This window comes from Bacillus rossius, chromosome 15, assembly GCF_032445375.1.
Source record: "Bacillus rossius redtenbacheri isolate Brsri chromosome 15, Brsri_v3, whole genome shotgun sequence".
Lineage (NCBI taxonomy): Eukaryota > Metazoa > Arthropoda > Insecta > Phasmatodea > Bacillidae > Bacillus > Bacillus rossius.
The window spans coordinates 7641272-7665736 of record NC_086342.1 but is presented as its reverse complement, the minus strand read 5'-3'; the positions used below and the strand labels follow the sequence as shown (position 1 = coordinate 7665736).

Genomic DNA, 24465 nt, shown 5'->3' with positions numbered 1-24465 from the left:
TTGAGATTACCTATAATTATTTAATCCGTCTGTCCGTCGAAAGTTAAAAGTTTGTATAGGTTTTGACGGATGGACGGATGGACGGATGGACGGATGGACGGATGGAATTTTCCAGGCCAGCTGATTGGTTGCGTATCACATGATTGATGGAGGGACGGGTGACGCAATTCCTTTCAGACATTTATGAGATTATAATTATTTAATCCGTTTGTCCGTCGAAAGTTAAAAGTTTGGCGAGGTTTTGACGGATGGACGGACGGACGGACGGACGGACGGACGGACGGACGGACGGACGGACGGACGGACGGAATTTTTTCGGGCCAGCAGAGATTGGCCGCGTGTCACGTGTTGGACGAACGGACGGACGGGTGACGGACGGACCACCGTCCACAAGTCCAGCTCAAAGAAGACGTTCGGTTTCTGACCTGCGTATGGACTGCAGCCACTCCTTGAACTGGGTGGAGCCCTCCGGCGTGATCTGGAAAGCCGCGCGCGCCGAGCACACGATGTTCACAAAGTCCTCGTAGTCGCCGGTGGTCAGGTGGTACAGTTTCTGGTGCAAGCACTGGATGTACCTGCGTCACAGCACAGCAAACCCAAGCATCGACACGTTACATGGGACTTCCAACAGAAAAACCAAAACTCTAACACGAACACAAGCACTTGAATCTGACGTGAACTAACGTGTCAATAGTACACATTTTCCATGAAAGAATGCGGGCTATCAAATGTAGTTAACTCGGCACCTGACAGAGAGTATGCGTTGCATCCAATCGGCAAGATATCGATATTCGACTACGTGCGCGCGCTCTATACGGGAAGCAACATAACCAAACATGAATGATGCGCTGGCTACATTTTTATAAGCGGTACGCCGCGGTAATGCAGACAATCAAATAAAGGAAATACCGTTTAAAAACGTCTTTAAAAGAAAATTTACTCGTCAGACAACTTTGTATTTCCGTTAATTAAATAAATAAGTGGTAATGACCAAAATTAAATTTTAGATTACACCTACACCGCGGCGACGCAGACGATCAGATAAAGGAAATAACTTTTAAAAACGTCTTTATAAGAAAATTTACACGCCAAACGACGTCGTATTTTTGTGTTAATTTATTAAGTAAGTGGTAACGACCGAAAAAATATTAGATTTCTACTTTAAAATACATCGTTTTATACAGAAAAGATACCTACACAAAGCGCTCAGCTTCTACTAGCGGGACAAAAAATATCATGCGACGTTTACGCGAGAAGTTATTTTATTCCAATTTTGACAGCATAAAATATGGGTGCGACGATTACGCGCGTGCGACGATTATGCGATAAAACACGGTATATATACTGTATAGAAGTCGCCAGCCCAGGTTAAAATTTCTAATACGGTTTTGAGGTAGTTGGTTAATTCACAGCTGCAATCGCCACCATCTCTAGGGCATCGACTTGTGGTGGTCCCAAGCGGACAAGTGTCGAACTCTTCAAACACCCCTCCCCCAACCACCCTCAAAACACGCGTTGTCCTCCAACCCACCCTCTGCCCCACCTCTCATCCCTACACAGTTTTGCGATGCACAAACTCCCGTTGGAACGACCTTGAGCTGCAGTGAAGGATGGGTGGGGGTGCAGGGGAATGACAGCAGGCGACAGTGCTGCGCTCTAACGTGCTAATAACAACCTAAGACGATACAGGGCGTTACGGCAGTGCACTGCAGCGGTGAAGTTCCCAATCTGCTCATCATGCGCTCCTGAAAAACCGTAGAGTAAGTCCTATCCACTCGCGACTTCTATACAGTATATATGGAGGTAGTTTTGCAAAAAGGAACCAACCCACAATTTTGTTATATTTTATTTGAAAATAAAATAAAATAGTACAAGGTTGATTGTACCGTCGTTGCTATTATTATATCAGTATTTATACTAGACCATTAAAATTATACCCACATTATATTATCAATAGGAGAATTACAATTTATAATTAACTTTAACTTCAAAATACTCAGAATAGGTTTCATGTGGGTTGGTTCCTTTTTGCAATATACGTCCAATTATATTCAAAGGTGTCGCCGAGGATCGACGACGCGAGCCACTCACATCTGCTGGCACTTCTGGACGAGGGGCAGCAGGGCGGAGCGCAGGTGCTGCCCCAGGAGGCTGGGGTTGTTGCGAGCCAGGTACTGCCCCGCCTCCAGGGCGATGTCATGCAGCACGTACGGGCTCACGATGCTGCTCACCGCGCAGATGCAGAACTGGTGCAGGTACTGCGTGCCTGCACGCACACACACACACACACTCACGCTGCGGTAACTCTTCCGAGCCGAAAGGACCGATAGGCCGTGCTTTCGCAGTCGTCACACGAGGAGCACACGTCTTTAAAATTCCCGGAATGCCACGCCGGTGTTTGCGTGATCGTCGTGAGCGCGACGTAAATCAAGCCCGTCAAATGCGGAAAAAGCACTACGACATTCGCGTTGTCTCGTAGGGGAGGATGTTGTTTTTTGGAACACGACTGTAACGTCTGACGCAGGTAGACGCGGTCTAACTTGGCGTGTCTGCCCGTGGAAAAGTACTCTTTGTATTATGTATGCCGTGCTTCTCGCAGCTTTTGCCCTTTTGTGCTCCGCGCGAGCGTTTCTGTCCCCGCTGAGCTGGCCTCAGGACACCTGCGTTATCGTGCTATACGTATCTACTACGTCATCCCACAACACTCCTTGCTTGAACAGGCATCATGAACTGTCATTGGACACGGTGTTAAAGCGTTCAACCCAACAAATGTTCATTTCACGAACTAAGTTTCCTGAATCATTACACATAAAAATTTTAATTTACATAATTACTTATTAAAAGTATACATCTTGGGGAAACAGTAACAGCATAGGTATGAAGAAGAACACAAAACAGACATACTTTGGAGTTGCCAGTGTTCAATTTATAATTTACTACATATCCTCTAGATATTTATCTTTGAATTACCAATCCTCCAAGTACTGCAGATGGGCATTTGATAATTTGACGATATTAAGTTTTTTTTTTGTTTTGCTTTAATAAAGTTGGTTACTTAAAAAAAAATTCAAAAGGTGACACACTGCTTTTATGAATGATAAATATTTTTACACATGAACAATAATTTTTGGTGACATCAGTTCAAACATTACAAATGGTTATTATTTTTTTTCCCTTTAATACTGTATTTCATAAAATAAGTGTCGTACAGCTTCGCCGAAAACAATATCCACAATTTGATTCAATATCGCGAATATTTCAAACATTTGACTTGACGTTCGCATCATCGCATCGGGAAAACTAGTATCCGGGGGCCAGGCCTATCTGTTAATGAGCGTGACCTCTCTCTCCCCACACCCCGCCCACACAGTGACCCTCGCCATTATTTACATAGGCCTAATTTAAAGTATTTGTTAGATGCAACATGTATTAAGGATTGGCATCTGGTGTATTCATAAGTGTTATTTTATTAGGCTCCTTATACAACACGGAGGTGGACATGGAACACGTAAACGGATACGTATATCACGGGACAGAGTATCTGCAATGGTCCGCATGGAGACCTGAAAGCGTACGGATGAGAAGGGCCAGCGAGGGACGGCTCCAGGGGCACGTACCGAGCTTCTTGGAGATGCGCAGCAGCCACTTGGCGTCCTCGCCGTACGGGGGGTTGCGCGCGTACTTGGCCTGGGGGCGGTCGTCGTGGACCCGGCGAGACAGCGTCTCCAGAGCCAGCATCCCCACGCGGTACGCCGCCAGCAGGTAGCGCACCTGCACCTGGGAGAAGCTCTGCCTGGGCCGCGCCATGCCGTTGCCCACCTGCCGACAACATTACATGACAGCGTACCTGCCGACAACATTGCAACCGAGATAACAGCGTACCTGGCGACGACATTGCAACTGAGATAACAAGTGTACCTGCTGACAACATTGCAACTGTGATAGTGTACCTGCCGACAACATTGCAACTGAGATAACAGCGTACCTGCAGACAACAGTACAACTGAGATAACAGAGTACCTGCCGACAACATTACAACTGAGATGACGGTGTACCTGCCGACAACATTACAACTGAGATAACAGAGTACCTGACGACAACATTACAACTGAGATAACAGTGTACCTGACGACAACATTGCAACTGAGATGACAGTGTACCTGCCGACAACACTACATCTGAGATAACTGTTTACCTGCCGACAACATTGCAACTGAGATAACAGTGTATCTGCCGACAACATTGCAACTGAGATAACAGTGTGCCTGCCGACAACATTACAACTGAAATAACAATGTACTTGCCGACAACATTACAACTGAGGTAACAAACAGTGTACCTGCCGAATACATTACAACTGAGATAACAGTGTACCTGCCGACATTACAACTGAGATAACAGTGTACCTGCCGACAACAATACAACTGAGATAACGGTGTACCTGCCGACAACATTGCAACAGAGACGGTGTACCTGCCGACAACATTGCAACTGAGATAACAGTGTACCTGCTGACAACATTGCAACTGAGATAACAGTGTGCCTGCCGACAACATAACAACTGAGATAACAAACAGTGTACCTGCCGAATACATTACAACTGAGATGACAGTGTACCTGCCGACAACATTACAACTGAGATAACGGTGTACCTGCCGACAACATTGCAACTGAGATAACAGTGTACCTGCCGACAACATTGCAACTGAGATAACAGTGTGCCTGCTGACAACATTACAACTGAGATAACGGTGTACCTGCCGACAACATTATAACTGAAATAACACTGCTAATACACAGTGATTCCCCTTAAAAATATCTCTGAATCATTCGGTTCCTATCTCTCCTCCTTTACCTGGTGCAGTGGTTCTTAAAAGTTTTAAAACATCACCGTTCGTGCGAAACCCTGCAGTCGTTCAAATACCAAATAATAATGAAGTGTTAACAAAAAATAGATACAGTGAAACCCATTTTTTTCATTCTCGGTATTTATGTTTTCACGCAGTTAACATTTTCTTTAGGTCCCATTTACGTGTCATTAAATGTAATGCAATACTTTCCCTCAAATTACATTGCAGAAGTTACTTTCTTATTGGTATTCCGGTTTCGTATGTGCTGTAAAAACTGTGTGTTTAAGACCTTCTAGCACAATACGATTTCTAATTAAATACTGTCAAATGCTTCGGTCCCGTCATTTTCTCTGTAAGATGTAGCATGTACATTATTACTTCTCATGTTGAAGTTGCCCAAAAAATTTGTTTTCCGGTATAAAAATGTTTTTTTCCATCTTTTAAATGTTGAAAAGCATTATTCTTTAGGAAATTACCATTTATTTATGTATTTAACAGGAATGTGAAGTTATCTGATGTAAATTCTCTTTCAGACACATTTTAAATTATCGGTTCCGTCGATGCAGTGTAGTGCGAATGTAAATGTAGCCAGAGCTGGTTGGAATCATGTTTGGTTGTGTCGAGTATCAATATTGATAGCTCGCTGACTGCACTGAGCATGCACACTCTGTCTCGTGCCTAATGAACTATATTTGATAGCCCGCACTCTTGTGTGGCTAGTGCTACGATAGTTCAGTCTTTGGGTCACGGCTTTTGTTGTTGTTTAAGTTGATGCAAAGTAATATTTTTGTTTTATAATATTTATTTAATAGTTATACGGGGGTCAATTAAAATTGAGATAAAATAAAAATTAGAATATTTGTTTGATGTGGAAATTCTTTTTCGAAAACTCTAAGCACATAAATTTTTGTACGTTTTTATTAAACCTTATAATACAAGAAATTATTTATTTATTTTGAATAAATTTTAAAAAAAAGTTTGTTTTATGTGATGTATTTTGAGAATGCCTTGATTACTGATAGCATATTAGTATGCACGAATCCAAACATTTTTTTTGTATTTGCTGTCGAAGAAATACATACACAAAATGAGGAAATTAGATGAGTTCTGGCGTTTTACATAGATTTATACTTTCCAGCAATTTACACTTTCTTACTTTGTTCCCCCTGAATGGTGTATACCCATAATGAAATGGTATAATAGAAAAACAATATTTTATTAATATCTGAACATGTATTTCTCTGCCAGTGGTGGCGGTGTCCAGGTCTATTTACTTTTGTGCGGCTTTTAATATTTTGGACAGGTGACTCACCATACCCTCCAGAAAAAAAAAAATTAAAAATAAACTTCCTTTTAACTATGTGTTTAAGTTCAGCAGGACCTCAAATTTTAAAAGATGGGTTTGACGAATTATTTGTAAGTTTGGAACATAAAAGTAAACACAAAACAATAACGATCATTTCAGCATTACTAATTCTTGATAAATTATGTTTATGCTATATAACGAATAATTTTCTACAGTTTAATGAAAAAGAAATTTAATATTACTAGTGCGTTCGTAATTGAAGGACCGGGCAGGGCTGCGGGCGATTGCCCGGTTTTGCCCAGCCCTGAGGCCGTCCCTGATCTCTGGAATACCACAGGGCAGTGGCGTAGCCAGGATTTGTGTTTGGGGGGGTGTTAAGAAGCATGGTCCTCCCCCCCCCTCCCCCGTATTAAAGCAGGGGGGTCCGGGGGTCCTCCCCCCAGCAAAATTTGGATTTTAAGGTGTAAAATAGTGCTATTTTAGCAGTTTTCGGTACTTAAATAATTTAAATATTGTAATGGTAATTTTTTTTATTAATTTTAATATTAAATTTGTTTGAGTGATGACTAAGAAATTAACTAAATATTTGGTGCTGGGGGGGGGGGGGGGGGGGGTTGAACCTTTAATCCCCCCCCACCCCTGGCTACGCCCCTGCCACAGGGTATCAACTAGGGCAACCAGTGAATGAGCGACTCGAGAGTCGGAACGTGGCAGAAGCGCGGCTGACCTGCTGAGGTGAGCCGGAGGCGGAGGAGCCGGCGGGCGGAGGCGGCAGGCCCTGCGACGGGGCGGCCCCCGGGGGCAGGGGGTACATGTGGTGGGGCGGCGCCGACGCCACCAGGTAGGGGCTGGCGGCGTGCGGCGGGTACTGGAACGCAGGCGGCGACAGGTGGTACATCTGCAGGTGCGGGGGCGGGGGCAGGGCGACGGGCCGGTGGGCCATGGGCCCCCCGAAGTGCAGCCCCTGCACCGCGAAGCTGTACGGCCCCACGGAGTACGGCACGCTCATGGCCAGCGTGGTGACGGCGGGGTGGTGGGAGGGGTAGGGAGGCGGGGGGGCCGCCGTCGTCACAACGACCGGCTGGACGGCGCCCGACGGGGGCGGCATCTCCTGTGCGGGCTCCACCATGGCGAGCAGCGTGCCGTGGGAGTCGACGGCCATCGCCTCCGGGGGGACCTCGCTGTCCATGTGCTCCCCGCCCGGCACGTTCTGGCGGCACACCACAGGCTCTGTGTTGTTCGCGACTCCCGCAGTGCACACACTTTGAACATATATACACTGTATAGAAGTCGCGAGTGGATAGGATTTACTCTACGGTTTTTCAGGAGCGCATGATGAGCAGCTCGGGAACTTTCACCGCTGCAGGGCGCTGCCGTAATGTCCTGTATCGTCTCAGGTTGTTATTTGCACGTTGGAGCGCAGCACTGTCGCCTGCTGTCATTCCCCCCGCACCCCCCACCCATCATTCACTGCAGTTCAAGGTCGTTCAAAGGGAGGGGGAAGGGGTGTTTGAAGAGTTCGACATTTGTCCGCTAGGGACCACCGCAAGTCGATGTCCTAGAGATGGTGGCAATTGCAGCGGTGAATTAACCAACTACCTCGAAACCGTATTAGAAATTTTAACCTGGGCTGGCGACTTCTATACAGTATATATATTCAAAGGTACATTATTAGCACCCCAAAACACAATCAGTACAATTACTGAAATTCACAACCTGTCATTTACTTTCACGACAAAAAATTTAAATCATAACAAAAAAAAATTGGTTTAATATTAATTTTGAGACTACTTACGTAAGATAAAACTAGCTGAATATGGAACATGGATTTTTCTCATTAATTTTTCCACTTAATTGGTATTATTTTCAACATCAATACATATGTTAACCACAAATTTTGTTTGAATAAAGACAACATGTAAAAATAAAAAATAAAACAATAACACCATTAACACTGAAATCTCCTGTTTTAAAAACTGAATTGTCCTGACAGTAAAACCACAAAATCTCGTCCCTATTTATTGTGTTTCGAGACAAGTCGAGGTACTCACCCGCATGTAGAGCTCGTACCAGTACTTGGCCACTTGGAACAGCACCTCTGGGTAGACACCGCCTCCCTTCGCGGCTGCCTCCACGGTGAGACACGCCTGCTCCAGCATCGAGTCGCTCTGCTCTTTGCACTGGAACAATCACAGCAGTAACATTCACGTCCACATTCACAGTGTGCTGCGTGTCGCGATTATGCCCGATCATTGACAGTGCTATCACCATCACCGTAACGTGTCCACCGAATAACTGAAGGCAATATTTTCTCGTTTCACGGCCATGACACTGGTGGATATTTATGAATATAGTTATCAGACGACAGACGAAACATTGTCCATTATGAATAAAAATAAATGAGATCTGGGTTGGCAGTTACGGGCCTGTCACTCGCTACTTACAATGCCAATGGACTAATCTATATACAACCTTCACACTTTCTTTATCAAGCATTTAAGGTTTTGATTTCATGGCTGTGCTGCGACATGTTATCCCGTCGTTGCCCAAAATGTCAGGAGCAGGCCGTTAATTTTTTAACATCACGTGTTAGGCATTTTTGGAAGGTCTAAGAACGTAACCTGGGACATTAAAAATGTTTCTTATAGGGAAAGGTATTTTACTAAAGGACGTTATGCAGAACAGACAATTTCCGAGAACGTAACCTGTCCGTTAATCAAGGACTCGCTGTATTATAATGGGGAAGGTACGCGACCCACCGAGTTAACAAAGGTCTGTTAAAAGAGTATACTAACAAAACAGTATGTTTATGAAGTCTTAAGTGACTATGGCAAGACGCATGCACACTGGTCACTAGCAACATACCACGACTTTATACCCAAAGTAAAATACATTTTCACCAGGGACAGGTTCAGCAGTTATGCTTTTCGTGGTACTTGTACCAGGATTACATTAACAGTTATCAGTGCTGAATTGATTTGTAGACAACCAGCAGAACCAAGAACAGAGAACCAGGACAGACACATCACTTCTTAAACGCATTTCGTAAATAAACAAATGCCACTCGGCCGTCTTGGAGCAGTTTTCAAATCGCGTAGTTATTTCTGAAGCATATTTGGATGTAGTTATGGAAAAAAGGAACCAACCCACAATTTTATTACATTTTATTTGAAACTAAACTTAAAAAAAATAGTACAAGGTTGATCGTACCGTCGTTGCTATTATTATATATCAGTTTTAATACTAGACCATTAAAATTATACCCACATTATATTATCAATATTGAGAATTACAATTTATAGTTAACTTTCACTTCAAAATACTCAGAATAGGTTCCATGTGGGTCGGTTCCTTTTTCGCGTAACCACGTCCATTTGCGTCCGGACGGACCGGGCCCTGAGAGACCTCCAACCTGACCGAGTCACGTACGGAACGCCGGACGCGACGCCTACCTGCAGTATGGCCCGCTGTATCTCGTTGGGGTTGAGCGCGTGCGAGTGGGGCAGGCAGGACAGCGCCAGCTCGGCCGCCGAGTGGACGATGTTGCGGTCGCGGCCGCGCGAGGCCCGGTCCGCGATGCTCGCGGCCTCCGGGGGCGTCAGGTGGCCCTCCCACGTCTCGATGAGGAACGAGATGGCCGGCGCCCCTATCTCCATCGCCTGGCCTGCGACGCGAGAGCACACACAATCAGCTGTCTCTCAATTCCAACCAACACAGTCTCACAAACAATTTCCCCCCCCCCCCCCCCCCTTTATCGCCATCGCCTGGCCTGCGACGCGAGCACACCATTAGCTGTCTCGATCCCAAACAACTCGGTCTCACACACAATTCCCCCCCCCCCCCGCCCCCCCCCCACCCACCCCGCCACCCCTTCATAACTTTCAATTAATGGCTATAGCCAAAGTCTATCTCGATAACCTTCCTCGCATTTGCTGTTCTGCCCACAAATATTTTCAACAGACGGGTACAAAAAAAGGAGTGTGAGTATTTGTAATTATCATATTTTGCGTAAGTACCTTAAATGTACCCCTCGAATCAAAAAATCTAGGTGTCAAGGGTAAAAATTTATATTATGGTGTTGAAACCCTCTGCAAAAAATGAAATGGTTGCTACACTGACTATTTTTTTTTCCAAAATCAAAAAATATTGAAATTTTATTTATATAATTAATTACATGTTAAAATTACAATATCTTGGGGGAATGGTAACAGGATAGGTATGAAGAAAAATTTAACCTAGTAAATTTCAGTGGTTATAAATGTTGAATTTTTTAATTTACTTTATTTCCTTTGATTTTTCTCTTAGAATCTTTTCCTTCTAGTATCGAATCCTTCAAACACTAAGGATTTGATGGCCCATCACCTCGTATAGGTGTTTAAAGTTGAAGAAATAAAAGTAACCCACATGGCGAGAGAGACCGGGTCAACGTGAACTTTGAATATACAGTAGAACCCCGATTATCCGTGTTAATGAAGGGGACGAGTGAGTCGGATAATCGAAAATCGCGGTTAGCCGAGTCATGCTTGCCTCAAAGGTCATTAGCCCACAGACAGCCATCTGTGGACATTCGGAGATTACATATATACACATGCTTTGTGTGCGTGTGCGTTGTTGACATAGAAGCGGACTGCTTAGTGCTGGGCAGCAGTGGTTTTTAAGTCTTTCGTGTGCGGAGACGTGGGCACGCGAGTCGTTGTTGCACCGAGGTGTGTGACTAGCCGCCCGCCAGTCCGAGGGCCCAAGACAGCTGATAGCTGCCAAGGTCACGCATTCTTTTCATCGCCCGTAAGCGACGCTGCCACACTTAGCTCATTGCTCTGTTGTCAGTAACACCATCGGGCTGGTTATTGTTTTACAGAACGACTGCCTTCAAAATTCTTTTCGAGATAAGATTTTTCATACCAGTGCATTGAGACTTGATTTTATGGTTTTTAAACGGTGTCTCTGTCTCGTATAATTCACTGTGTTTTTATCCCCCTTTATTTATATGAATTTTAAATGTTAGATTTTTTAATTTTAGCTTGCTGAACGTGGAATTAGTGCTAAAACGGCCTATTATCACTTCGTGTTGCAGATGGGTCGGAAATCTTATAACGACCACCTCTCTATAACGATCCTAATCTCGGGAACCGTGAGGGGTCGTTATATCTATTCTCCGTTCACTCTTAGCTGAGTTTTGAAATAAACAAACACCGTCGTATCACTGCGCCGCGTCAGCAAGTGATAGGCTGAATTTATCTTGCGTGCCAAGCACTAGTTGCAACACACACACTTCCGTACAGTCGGTGCTCATAAAATAACGGAGAAGTAATATAACAGGAAAATGATTCTTATGTCAAGCCTAGTTTTTTTTTAAAATTTACGTCTGCTGTGATAAAATTACGCCACTTAATGGTACACCCTCCGACCTTTTCTGTTGAAACCATTCAAACAAACAAAGTGTCCAAGCTGCTAAATGTGGATTCTTTCATCGTCTTGCGTTTATTTAATCCACTTGAAGTGTCAGCCTGTGAAGCAAACTGAAGGATTTTTTCGCGATTTTTATGATGTCGCGCACTGTTGTGTTACCGACATTAAACTCAGTCGCAAGTTTGCAATCGTTTCTCCACTCTGAAATCTTTCTATAATTTTTGTTTTGCTGTCGATGGACAGTACCACTCGCTTTCTTTTCTGTTCATTTGATGACATGATGAAATGTTGCGCTCAACACTTCCGCACAACACAACGGTATAATCCGTCGGAATGCAGATCACTGTTACAATACATAAAATTATCACCACCTTCACGCTTCAACAACGTACACTAATGGAATGGACTGTCTCCATGCGCCAGGTAATCTCTGTGGCACGGCGCCGTGCTGCGCGCGGGAGTGTACAGTCCGGTCATGCGGACGTGGAATCGCGCACCAGTGTATAATCTATTCACGTAACATGGAACACAAAAATATTATGTACATACGTATGTATGTACTAGTATTTTTTTTTTTTAACTTTCTGTGTATATAAACATAACTGAGTCAAAGTACTTTGACCAACATACATTTTGCAAAGTATTTTAACATTTACATACATTTTAAATCATCGGTTATATGTAACTAAAAAATTGGACTTGATGGACATAAATCGCGGTTAATCCGCGAATCGGATGATCGAGTCGCGGATAATCGGGGTTCTACTGTATAATACTGTATAGAAGTCGCGAGTGGATAGGATTTACTCTAAGGTTTTCAGGAGCGTATGATGAGCAGCTTGGGAACTTCACCGCTGCACGGCTGTATCGTTTCAGGTTGTTATTTGCACGTTAGAGCGCAGCACTGTCGCCCGCTGTCATTCCCCCGCACCCCCCACCCAACATTCATTGCAGCTCGAGGTCGTTCAACGGGAGTTTGTGCGTCGCAAAACTGTAGGGATGAGAGGTGGCGTGTAGAGTGTGGGTGGAGGACAATGCGTGTTTGAGGAAGGGTGGGTGAGGGGTGTTTGAAGGGTTCGACACTTGTCCGCCAGGGACCACCACAATTCGATGCCCTGGTGATGGTGGCGATTGCGGCGGTGAATTAACCAACTACCTCAAACCGTATTAGAAATTTTGACCCGGGCTGGCAACTTCTATACGGTATGTGTGTATTCGAAGGCGTGAAGGAAACGCACCTGTGATCCAGGACACGTGGGAGGAGTAGGTGCGGCTGAGCCAGTTGGGGCTGACGCAGTTGTGCAGCCCCAGCGCGTACAGGCCGATCTGGAAGGCGCAGATGTGCAGCGAGCGGTGCGGCCCGTGGTGGTTCTGGGAGGTGGACGCCTGCGTGAAGAGCGACGTGCTGCTGTTGCCGCCCGCCTTGGTCAGCACCGTCTTGGCCAGCTCGAACATGAAGTGGGCCCCCGCCTCCGAGGGCTGGTTCGGGATCGACGGGTACGCCCGCTTGCCCTTGTACCTGCGAACCATCCAGTCCCGTCAGCCACAAGGGCACGCTGGCCAATGGCGTAGCAGGCGGGTGGCAGGGATGGCCCCCGCCAGGGGCGACGGAGCTGGAGGGGGGGGGGGGGGGGGCGTTGCCGCGACGGTGTCACGGTTACTGAACGCTCCCCCCCCCCCCCCCCCCCAACCACTCTGTTTTAATCCGAGAGGGGGGTGCCATTTTCAAGTCTGAACAGCAGGGGCACCAGTCACCTTAGCTACGCCACTGACGCAGAGACGGCGGAGCCCCGCTATTCAGGACCCCGCTCATATCCCAACCAGTTTAGTTTGTGTTTTGAGTATTTAATATATAGCACGCTAATTATACACCAGTAGTACTAGTGTACTTTTCAACAATTATAATCCAAAACCAAAACTAACAAAAAATATAACACTTATGTATGCCTTTTAGACATTATACTTGCTTGGCGTGATTAAAAACTAACTTCACATTTGAATGCAAATGGTTAATGGATATGAAATAACTAAAGGACTGGAGTGATATAATAAATGCGGTTGATAAAGTATAAATTCAATCAAATTAAACAATTTTAATAACTACACAGCATTCGATATTAATATAAACATATTATAAGAATATATAATTTAATTTAGTGTAATAATCAAGGTATTTTAATTATATATCAAATAATAAGTTAATAATTTATAATGAAAATAAATTATACATGCAGGAACATAACCTCACTTATATAAAAAAAACTTGAAAAAGTTAATAAATACTCATAATAAATAAATGCTTTAACACACATGGACCAGTTATTCGATAGAAATCACTTAATTATATGATATATTTGTATGCAGTCTCTTTTCATAACGTGAAAATTTTATTGCATTATGCGTGAACATCGTAAAAATTCACTCTTATCATTTTTTTTCATAACGTGTCTAAAGAAGTGTAACTTCAAAATAAAAATGAAAACAAAATAATTTTGATGAAAGAAATTTATTAAATTTAAAATCAAATAGTAAGTAAAATGGTTGATGATAAATATATGTACAAGGCCAGTACATAATTTTGTGTTTCTGTGCTTGTAAAAATGTTTATAAGGTGTTAAATTGAAGTGATTGTTGTACTCATCTACGCCTCGTTAATCTCTTAGTTGCCGCGCACATTTCGGGACGATGCGACTTGGGCGACCTGGCGGCTACACCCTGCCACTGTCACCGGAGCGAGTCCTCACCGGGTGGACTCCTTGCTGCGCGGGATGCCGGCGACCTGGGACACGCTGCCCGGGGGCGGGGCTCCGCCCAGCGCCAGGGCTGACAACCCCTGCTCCAGCTCCGCGCTGGTGGAGCTGTGGGGACGGCTGCCGGCGCCGGCTAGACGCGCGAGGCACATCACCACTTCAAGAGTATGTTTAGGTCTGTTCCAGGTACACGACTTTCAAAGGTCAAGGTTTTTTTTTTTTTTTATGGGTTCAAACCCCCCTTAGTACCAAATCTTTAATTTAATTTCTTATTCATCACTCAAACAAATTTCATATTAAAATTAATAAAAATTTTTACCATTACAATATTTAAATTTAAGTACCGAAAACTGCTAAAATAGCACTATTTTACACCTTAAAATCCAAATTTTCCCGGGGGAGGACCCCTGGACCCACCGCTTTAAAACCGGGAGGGGGGGGGGGGGGCCGCCCATGCTTCTTCCCCCCATAAACAAATCCTGGCTACGCCACTGGGTGCAAGTGACTTTTCATAAAATATTGTTTTATGGGACAGTTATTAATACATATAGAATGTTGGTACCAAAAGGATACAAGTACATGTCTTGTCATGTCCAGTGTGGGATACAGCAAATTAAGATTCAACTACTTAAAGAATCCACTGTTTTGTTTTAACTTTAAATTGTATTTTCACGAGATCATTGTGACTGTACCCCTTTGCTTCTCATCCCCTCAAATATATTTTATTTTTAAACTTACATGTTAGAGTCTCCAGGAATGGACACGCTACAGTCTTTTTGGGAATATTTTGAATTCAAACTAATTTACCACAAAATCCCCCTTTTTTTTCCGAAAGAGATTACCTTGCCAAGGTTGAATGAGATTAAATTTTTTAAAGAATAATCAAAAGAATTTTCAAAAAATTGATGAAAAGCATTATTGTCTTTTACACATTTTTACACATTTTGTAAGCAATGTAGATGAAAAAGTAAGCATTAACTATTTAACCAGAAACTACAAAACCCTTATTTACTCTTGTACAGTTAAAACAGACGCTAAAAACTCTATTGCCACCGAGTTCAAAAGCCCTAGCATAAGGTCGAAAGGTCCCTGAAAGCATATTAGTCTACCACAAAGATATTCTCCCCCCGTTTACAAGGATAAATGGGATTGTCGCTAACTTTTTACCTTCGTGATAAGTTTTAAAGGTTTTGCCATCATCAAATGAACTTACATAGAATTTACCCCTTCTAAAAATAATATTCTCACTAAAATGCAAAATTCAGTAAATTGTTTCAAAAGACTTAAAGCAGTTTTTTTATGTATGTCAGAGGAAAAATTATGGGATTAACTAACAATGTTACACACAATTTTAAACATTCAATTTGAAGATAATTTTTTTTAACAAGTCTGGAAATAGATCAGATAAATAGGTTGTTAGCCGCTACAAAGTTGTCAGGTTTCAATTTAAACCAGGTTCACGCCTCATTCACTTATGAGGGAAATGTGAGAAAACTTTTCCAGTCACATCAGGATTTTCTGATGTCACTCTATTCCACGGCCTCGTTCCATTTTGAGTGAAGGCTTCCAGGCACCAAGGCTGTGATCCTACCCTCAGATTCACTCGTACACATCATTATTATAATAATTATTTGGCTTTTGCTAACACATAAAGCACCGTGAAGGAAAAACAGGTTTTTTTTCTCTCTATTCCAGTTGTTAATTCTCAGGGTATTTTACATTTCTGAAACTAGTATTTTTTTGATGTTGGGATATTGTAGATAAAATTTCATGTAGTGAAATGCAAAATAAGATGAAATATCAAGTTATAGAGCAAATTCAATGAACATGTTAATATGTGTTGCTATAGTTACATTTACGTGATTAATTATTAGAGACCCGTGAATTTCGCGGATTCAATGACCTCCAAGATAGACTCCAATATCCTCTACACACTCGGGCAAATGCCAACTGTTCATTGGCTGCTGACTTGGGAGTCGACTCGACTGGGTGACCTGTGATTTGACATTTCTATGAGTGAGGGTCTCTAATTGGCCCTCAGTCCTCCAGATTAACAGAGAACCAATGACAGAAGCAGCACTAAGGTATAATTATTTGAATTTTAGCATAACACGAAATGAATCCGCGAAATTCACGGGTCTCTATTAATTATCCATTTCCAGCCATGTTATTTTTTTTTTCTGTACATGCATTCTTGATGCTGACAGGTCGAACTATTTTTTTTCTGTGTATACGTACATCCTTGATGCAGACAGGTTCAAGCAAATGTGTCCAGTGTTGGCCCTGTCCCTGCTCTAGCTCTAGCTCCACACACTACGCCGGTCACACGTCAGAAAGGGCTACTCACAGACGGCTGCACTGTCGATCAGCAAGGGCTCCGACGTAGAAGGGACCATTGGCTCGCTACAGACGGAGTCCTCTCTCCTGCGGCTGGGAAGCTGCGAGAAGAACACACGACCCTCACCCGCCCAACTCCACAGCAAGCAAGCCTTATGTGCCGACTTAAGTCACCTCGTTCCGATTTCAGCACTTTCGAATCCAACTTTTAAAAAATATAGTCCGGCATGCAAGGAGTGAACAGGGGACAAAACCCAAAGATGTTATGTATTTTGAAACAAGTTTTTACATCATAACAACGTGTTATCACTCATTAGGTTATTAGAGAAAATTTATGCATGTTACTTAAAGCATAGCCCACAATTTAACCAAATTCCTAAAGCATACTGTAACTTTCTGGAACAAATATTCTTTTCCTAGTATTGAATACTTTTCATTCAAAGTATCCAATTAATTTTTAAGAATAACTTAAACTGTAACAAAAATTATCAATAATCACTAAAAAAAATTTCAACATGGGCATTCAGTCTTAAACATTATAACTAATAAACTATATAAAAAAAAAAAATTGTAAATACAGTAGAACCCCTGTCATACACTTTTCAACGGAGGTCACAAAAATGGTGTATGATGCGGGAAAGTGTTTGAAAAGGGAATGGCAATAATAATTTTTTTTTCAATCTAGCATACCAGCACAATGTCAGATTAAACTTAAATACATAATGTGTAAATAAATACATTATATTAATGAAAGATATGATTTCATCATTATATATACATATAATAAAACCACCAGAAATGTAAAATACAGTCCATAATCAAGTAAAGCTGACATGAGAAACAGTGGCTTTACAAAATGTTATGAAGTCCTTTCTTGGAGGGGGGGGGGAGTTGCCAAGCCTAAATTAGAAATTTAAAAAATTTGGCTATTGTAAAAAGAAAATCAGAAATTTTTGCTTGTTGGTTTCATTTTACAAACAACTTTATGCAACAGAACAATTTTCAATAAAATTTTAACTTAAGAAATATAAAATACAAAACAATCCGATCGTAAGAAAGCAATAACAAACGTATATTCAGTTCAAAGATTAATGAATGCACAAAATATGATATCCATGCCTTGGTAAAGCGTGTGCACCATTTTCATAATCATTGCTAGTTTGCGCCACTAGTCTCGCTTGGTGCTGGCCATAGATGCTACTAGCGAAGTGCACAGTCTTCCTGATACTATCCATATCTATGGTGCGATAAAGTTATTTTCTTACGTTTGCAAAGGTAAACAATGAACTTTTTTCAAAATAAAAGCATTAAAACGTAGTTTATCGGGAGGAATATAACAAAAAAGTTTGTGAATTTTAGGACTTTTCCGTTTCGTAAAAACGTATGAAACGGGAAATTAATAATTTTATAAGTGTATGTTACGGGAAAGTAAAACATTGTAAATATAGTACTTTCGGCGGGACCAAAATTAATCGGCGTATGACACGGTAAAATGTATGAAACGGGAACGTATCATCGAGGTTCTACTGTACCTAAAACACACAGAAAAGCAATCTACGCATGAGAGAGACTATACAACTTAAGGGGTCAGCCCAGTCGAAGGTGCATCTGTGTACGAGGTGGGATGATAAGAGCGATGCTCGCTGGTGCTTTTTAAAAGACAGGCTTCTTGTTATGCATAGGGCATATATTAAATTTTAATGTTAACCATAACATTATATGGTAAGGAAATGAAGATAAAGGTGTAATGAAGAGCCCCTAAGTGCGTTCCAAAATCTCTACCCGGCGGTTCATGCCTACAAAAAAACCCTCTGAAAACACGTGTTTGAACTATTTTCACCATTCTAAAAATGTAGTTTTAGAAACAAGATTCGGAAAAAGAAATACTCATCTGTCGTCAGCGTAATCTTAAATTATTTTCGTAAACAGACTGATATCTTGAGCACTTTTTAAATTGCGTGGGTTTATTTCCTGAAACCCGGGGGGGGGGGGGGGGGGGGGGGGGGATGGTTGTTTATAGGGGTTCAACCCCCCCCCCCCCCCCCTTAGCAACAAATCTTTAATTAATTTCTTATTCATCAGTCAAACAAATTTCATATTAAAATTAATAAAAATTTTACCATTACAATATTTAAATTTAAGTACCGAAAACTGCTAAAATAGCACTATTTTACACCTTAAAATCCAAATTTTCCTGGGGGAGGACCCCCGGACCCCACGCTTTAATACGGCGGGCGGGGGGGGGGGGGGGGGGGGGGGGGGGGGCATGCTTCTTAACACCCACTACACACAAATCCTGGCTACGCCACTGCGGGTAGGTTAGGCCCTTAAAAATGGACGCCGGTCGCCTCGGACAGTCAGAGGCACCAAGCAACGGGCACACCGATCATTCCGCCTCGCCGACACAAGACACACTCTCGGCTGGGCCGACCCCTCTCCCCTTGCTTCACTAAAGCCCAGGCAGGGCAGCCGCGGCACGGTACGGTACCTGGATCTTGGCGCCGGGGTTGGCGGAGTAATGCGACGTCGGGATGGGCACCTTCACCAGCATGTGGATCTCCCGGTCCAGCAGCTTCTCCATGATGCGGGCGATCTTGCTCGGCTCGTCCTTGTAGTACACCAGGAGAGCTATGGCCAGGTCTCCTCTGCAACAAAACACAGGCATTCCAATGTTCCAATACCTCATCCACCCGAAAATAATGCTACACGATTTTTACCGAACTGCCGAAACTGTGGGGGTCGCATCACGATCACTAACTTTTACCGCAGCTACTAGCAGCAGAGTGATGGGAACAGCTTTGTAGAAAATCTAAATGTTCTGCAGCTGAACTGAGTCCCTTATGTGATGCCACCATACACAGCTCTTGTTTATTTAGTCATTCCTTAAACCTCAGCCACAGGTTGACATATCAGAGGGTGAAATATGAGATGTTGAGTAACAATTTAGAAAAAAATGGAGAAGCACAAGAGATACAATGAAGGAAAAAAAATAGTAAAAGAGAGAAAAAGGGGAAAAAGAGAACAGAGAGAGAGAGAAGAGTGAATAAAGGAAAGAAGGGCTGGTGTACTTAGAAATTTAGACTTATAAACAGGAAAATCTTATTTATAGGTCCAGTTTTAAATGTATTTAAACTTACTATGACAGAAATTTTCTGAGAGTTTTACTGTATTATTTAAAGTTCTTATTTCAATAGCTGGTACGCTTCAAACTCTGTTAATTTTGAGGTGCAGTATATATTTAGTATAAACGAGTGGTGAAAATTAAGTTGTTTGATGTACCCCAAATATTGCAGTCGATGGGTGGCTTGTTACAAGAGTATAATGTATCTTTTCTTTTTAATGGCCCGTATGAACACGAGAGTGTGGATAGCTCCCAATTTTGATTTTGTATTTCAGAGTGAGTGGTACTAATATTGAAATAAGGTATTTATTTACGCCTTGTCATGCCAGTAATTCGGACACGTATACAAAGGTAGGGACCACAGCGGGGAAATAAGCCGGATGCCAGTGTAGTTCCCGCACCTCTGCCTCCGGGTCCCCTCGCAGAGCAGCGGGTGATCCGCCTCCGACACGTTGGCCTTGAGGCCGAGGGCCGCGACCGCGGCCTCGAACCCCAGCGCCTCGTCCGTGGGCAGCCGCAGGCCGAGGCTCTGCAGTTGGCAGCGCTGCTCGCGGCCGGCCGCGTTCGCTGAAACACGCCACCGCCGAGGGTACAGCACCAGAGCTCCCCGCTCAAGCTTCCGTCTCGCACACACAGTCGGTCATTTCATTTTCACTATTGATTGAGGAATTCCCCCTGGAAATTCATCCACGTTAACTCGCTTGCATTCATTGTTAGAGCCTCTCATCTTCTCACCAGATAGGTACTTACTAACCATTTTCTTAGACCTGTGAAATCTCACACAAATGATCAGAATTATGAATAGCATGCATAACTGGCATTATAAGCAGAAGAAGCAGTAGTGTCAGAAGTAACAGAAATAGTACCATCAGTAGAAGTTATAGTAGTAGCAGCAATAGTACTAGTAACAGCCGTAGCAGTAAACAGTAGTATCAGCAGCAGCAGTAGAAATAATAGTAGATAAAAATTATTTTCGCACACCCCTAAAAAATAAGAACGTATCTTCGCTGTCAGGATTTTGATGCCAGCATCAATCGGGCCTACAAATCAAATTAAAGTTTTCAGCTAGTGCAAAGAGTTTACTCCTTTTTTTCTGTTGTTTCGACTTGTCTTTAATAACCTAATAATGACCCAAGCATATTTTGCAAAAAATACTTTCCCAGAAAACCAACGTCTCCAAAGAATGCTACTGATGCTTTACAATTGCGTCGACCTCGCGTACTACACATGGGAAACAAAAACTCCAAGCGTTCCGTGAGACTCGACTGCGGAAGCCGTCGCGGAACACGAAAATCATTTTTTTCTAATATTATTTCTACTGCTGCTGCTGATACTACTGCTTACTGCTACGGCTGTTACTACTACTACTGCCGCTACTACTACAACTTCTACCGATGCTACTATTTCTGTTACTTCTGACACTACTGCTACTCCTGCTTATACTGCCAGTTATGCATGCTTCTGATCCAGTGGCGTAGCCAGGATTTGTGAATGGGGGGGTGTTAAGAAGCATGCCCCCCCCCCCCCCCGTATTAAAGCGGGGGGTCCGCGTGTCCTCCCCCGGGAAAATTTGGATTTTAAGGTGTAAAATAGTGCTATTTTAGCAGTTTTCGGTACTTAAATTTAAATATTGTAATGGTAAAATTTTTATTAATTTTAATATGAAATTTGTTTGAGTGATGAAGAAATTAATTAAAGATTTGATGATTGGGGGGGGGGGGGGTGTTTGAACAACTAAAAAAAAAACCCTGGCTACGCCCCTGTTCTGATCACTTGTGTGAGATTTCACAACCCTTAAATCAACATTTGGTGACGCTCGGGCGCGGACCTGCGACGATGTGGGGGCCTCGCTCCGGCGGGACGGCCAGCGCCTCGAATATGAAGCTCGCCACCACGATGGGCAGGAGGGCGTCGCCCCGGGACCGCAGGGTGCCGGTCTTCAGCTGCTCCGCCCGCTCCCGGATCACCTTCAGCTCCCAGGGTCCCAGCGGGATGCGCTTCAGGAGGCAGACCAGCTCCGTCTCCTGGTTCGCCAGCTTCACCTGCGACAAGACACCGACCACCGCCCGCTGCTGCCAACTTCCGGTGGAGTACTGGCTAACTACAGCACGCTCTTCGTGTATCCGGGGTAGCCAATCACCGGCAAGGTTCTAAAAATGATAGTGCAATGAAAGGTCTAAATCAGCATGTTTGGGACCACCTCCATGCGTGATTATCTAACTTCAATATAGTTTTAACAGGAAGACCAAATTGTGAAATGTGTCCACAGCTAAAATCGTCCCGAAATCATTTGAACATGAGCAGCTTGATTGGTGCCAGTTACAGAGTGTACCGAACCAAATAATGCCGGATTAAAGATTTTTTACTGTATTGTTTAATAATCACTGTTAAATCAATGTCAAAAATAAAGTTAAATTTTTTTTTATCCTGACCATTTACACAAACACTGTATAAAGTTGTACGTAATAAGTACCACAGTGTTTTAAACATAATTTAAAAGAAAAAGTTGCAGTACGTATCACAAGACCATAGCCGTATTTTAAATCTAGCTAGTCAATAACGTTTAATTTTTTTTTGCATGTCAAAGCACCGCTCATCTGCATTTATTTATTAGACATTGATTTCCAAATATTACAACAGAATAAAAAAAATGTGTTTCGATTACTGCCCTGAAACTACGCAGGCCTGTTACCTCTCGCGTGAGTCACGGAACAGCCACGCCGTGCCAGAACACGGTTCACAGGGGTACATGGAACACAAGCGCGGGTGACTTACGAGGGTGCATTTGTAATTGGGTTCTAGCGGTTTTGAAATTCATGACTCATACCAACATTTACCATCTATGTAGGCACTACGTTTAGCAGCATTTTTCATCTTGAATCACACCATAAAATGCTCTGTTAATCATTAGATCAAAAAAAATAAAAAGGAAAAAATTATTTTTTGTGTTTATGGTTTATGGATGTAAATGAAATATGGCACAGGTAACCAGCAAAACGGATAACCCGCAACTGGATAATCGGGAGTCTATTGTACACAGAAACATGATTGTTTCGCAGATTCAGTAGTAAACACAGTAAACTTGAAGAACAAATACATCAGCTTCACTTTGATTGATAGGACTACGGTGTTCTTGACAATTCTAGAAAATTGGTTAACCAATCATGTGTAAACAGCAAAAAAAAAAAAAAAAGGAAACCTTCTATAAAGTCTTGACTATATATTAATAAGCTGAGCTTGGCCTGGAGTTATAAAAATCAGTTTTGGTTTACCTCCGTCTTTGCCTTTATCCCTCTTGTGTTACGATCACCTTTAACAACTTAAGTCCATGTCTCACAAGCATTATTTTTGCTTAAACTGTTCTCATCAACTTTCCTGCATCCATGATTTACGGGCAAGCAACGAGATCGTCTCCTGAGCAAACTAAGGGACAGGCAGACTAAATATTTGCAGCTATGTGTCGTGTCGGCGTCTGGCTCGGTGTGGCCACCTGCATAAAAAAAAGATCAAGGATTATTTTTTTCCTCAAGCATCTCATCGCATCGGGTCTCGACTCGTCGCATTCAGTATTTGGAACTGGCAACAGTTTAGCAACCGCTTCCTTTCGTCGCCGCGAGTGTTTTTTACGTTAAATAAAACAAATGATCCATTAAACAGAATAACTAAAAATTACAATAAATAATGCAAGGTTATTTCCTGAATTAGATAGCAAAATAAAATTTTAAAAAATAAAAATACAACTAGCCTATTCCTAACTTAATTTTTTTTTCTTTCTTGTGGTTTAATAATCACATTATTTCAAGTTAGTTACATTACAAAATTTGCAAAAAATTTCATATTTACTAATTGTTAGATGTTGCATGTTGCGTGTAGCGTTTTGTTTTGCCGTCTTATATTCTGTACTGTTTGGTTCTGTCTGCACGTATCTGTGTTGCTTGTATCGTGCCTACCGCCCAAGGCCGTAAGCTGTGGGTAGGCGTGCAACAAACATTAAGTAAATAAATGAATAAATAAAGAATAAGAGTCGCGCTCACCTCGAGGGGCTTGGTGCTGGCCGGGGGCCGTGCCATCTCCAGCCCGAACAGCCCGACCCTGAAGGCCAGGTGGGAGTGGTCAGCATTCTCCGCCAGCACCGTGCACAGGAACGCGCACTTGGCGAGCGTGGCGGAGGCCAGGCAGGACAGCTGGTGGGACACCGGGTTCACCTTCTCGCACGCGCACAAAAAAAAAAAAAAAACAAGGTCACGATATATTAATTCCACCTGTCATTAGCCGAGTGGGTTGTAGGGGGCCGGAGGTGGTGCATAGTAAGCTGGGATGGGAAGCCTCAGCCCCTGTGCACAGCCAAAAGCTCTTAACGCCCTTCCCGGTTGCGTATGCGGCGTATCCGCATCCGTGCCCATGGGGGGCCCCAGGACGGTAGGGCCTTACAGCTAAGAGCGCTGGGTTAAGAAAGAAAAGGGGGGGGGGGGGGGAAACCCCTTGCCTGGCATAATCATATCATTAGCTACTATATTAAAAAATAAAAAAATAAAAACTAATTTACCCGCAAGAAGGGATGCCCTGGTGCATGAGTCGCACCTTTAATTATGCGCCAAAAAAAATCTAGCATTTTCAACGTAAGGGTCACCCACGAATATGGGTTGCACCATACATATGTCTCCAGTAAAATACAAGTCAAGTCCCTGGGTA

General features: G+C 43.0%; 1 protein-coding gene across 4 annotated transcripts in view; it reads right to left on the bottom strand.

Annotated features, from left to right (window-relative positions):
• The window catches only part of LOC134539543 (zinc finger SWIM domain-containing protein 8 homolog), a 94674-nt gene that overhangs the window by 4468 nt on the left and 65741 nt on the right, over nt 1-24465 (bottom strand). For 2 of the 4 annotated variants that reach the window (XM_063381655.1, XM_063381656.1), the window contains exons 9-21: nt 23808-23981; nt 21602-21815; nt 20175-20340; nt 19141-19297; nt 16663-16753; nt 14310-14448; nt 12804-13084; nt 9609-9820; nt 8208-8336; nt 6884-7366; nt 3618-3819; nt 2092-2266; nt 426-575 (exon numbers count right to left, since the gene is read on the bottom strand). In XM_063381655.1, the coding sequence (XP_063237725.1) occupies nt 426-575; nt 2092-2266; nt 3618-3819; nt 6884-7366; nt 8208-8336; nt 9609-9820; nt 12804-13084; nt 14310-14448; nt 16663-16753; nt 19141-19297; nt 20175-20340; nt 21602-21815; nt 23808-23981 (2573 nt within the window). The remainder of the gene's footprint in view (nt 1-425; nt 576-2091; nt 2267-3617; nt 3820-6883; nt 7367-8207; nt 8337-9608; nt 9821-12803; nt 13085-14309; nt 14449-16662; nt 16754-19140; nt 19298-20174; nt 20341-21601; nt 21816-23807; nt 23982-24465) is intronic. The other 2 variants (XM_063381657.1, XM_063381659.1) reach the window with 1 other exon arrangement.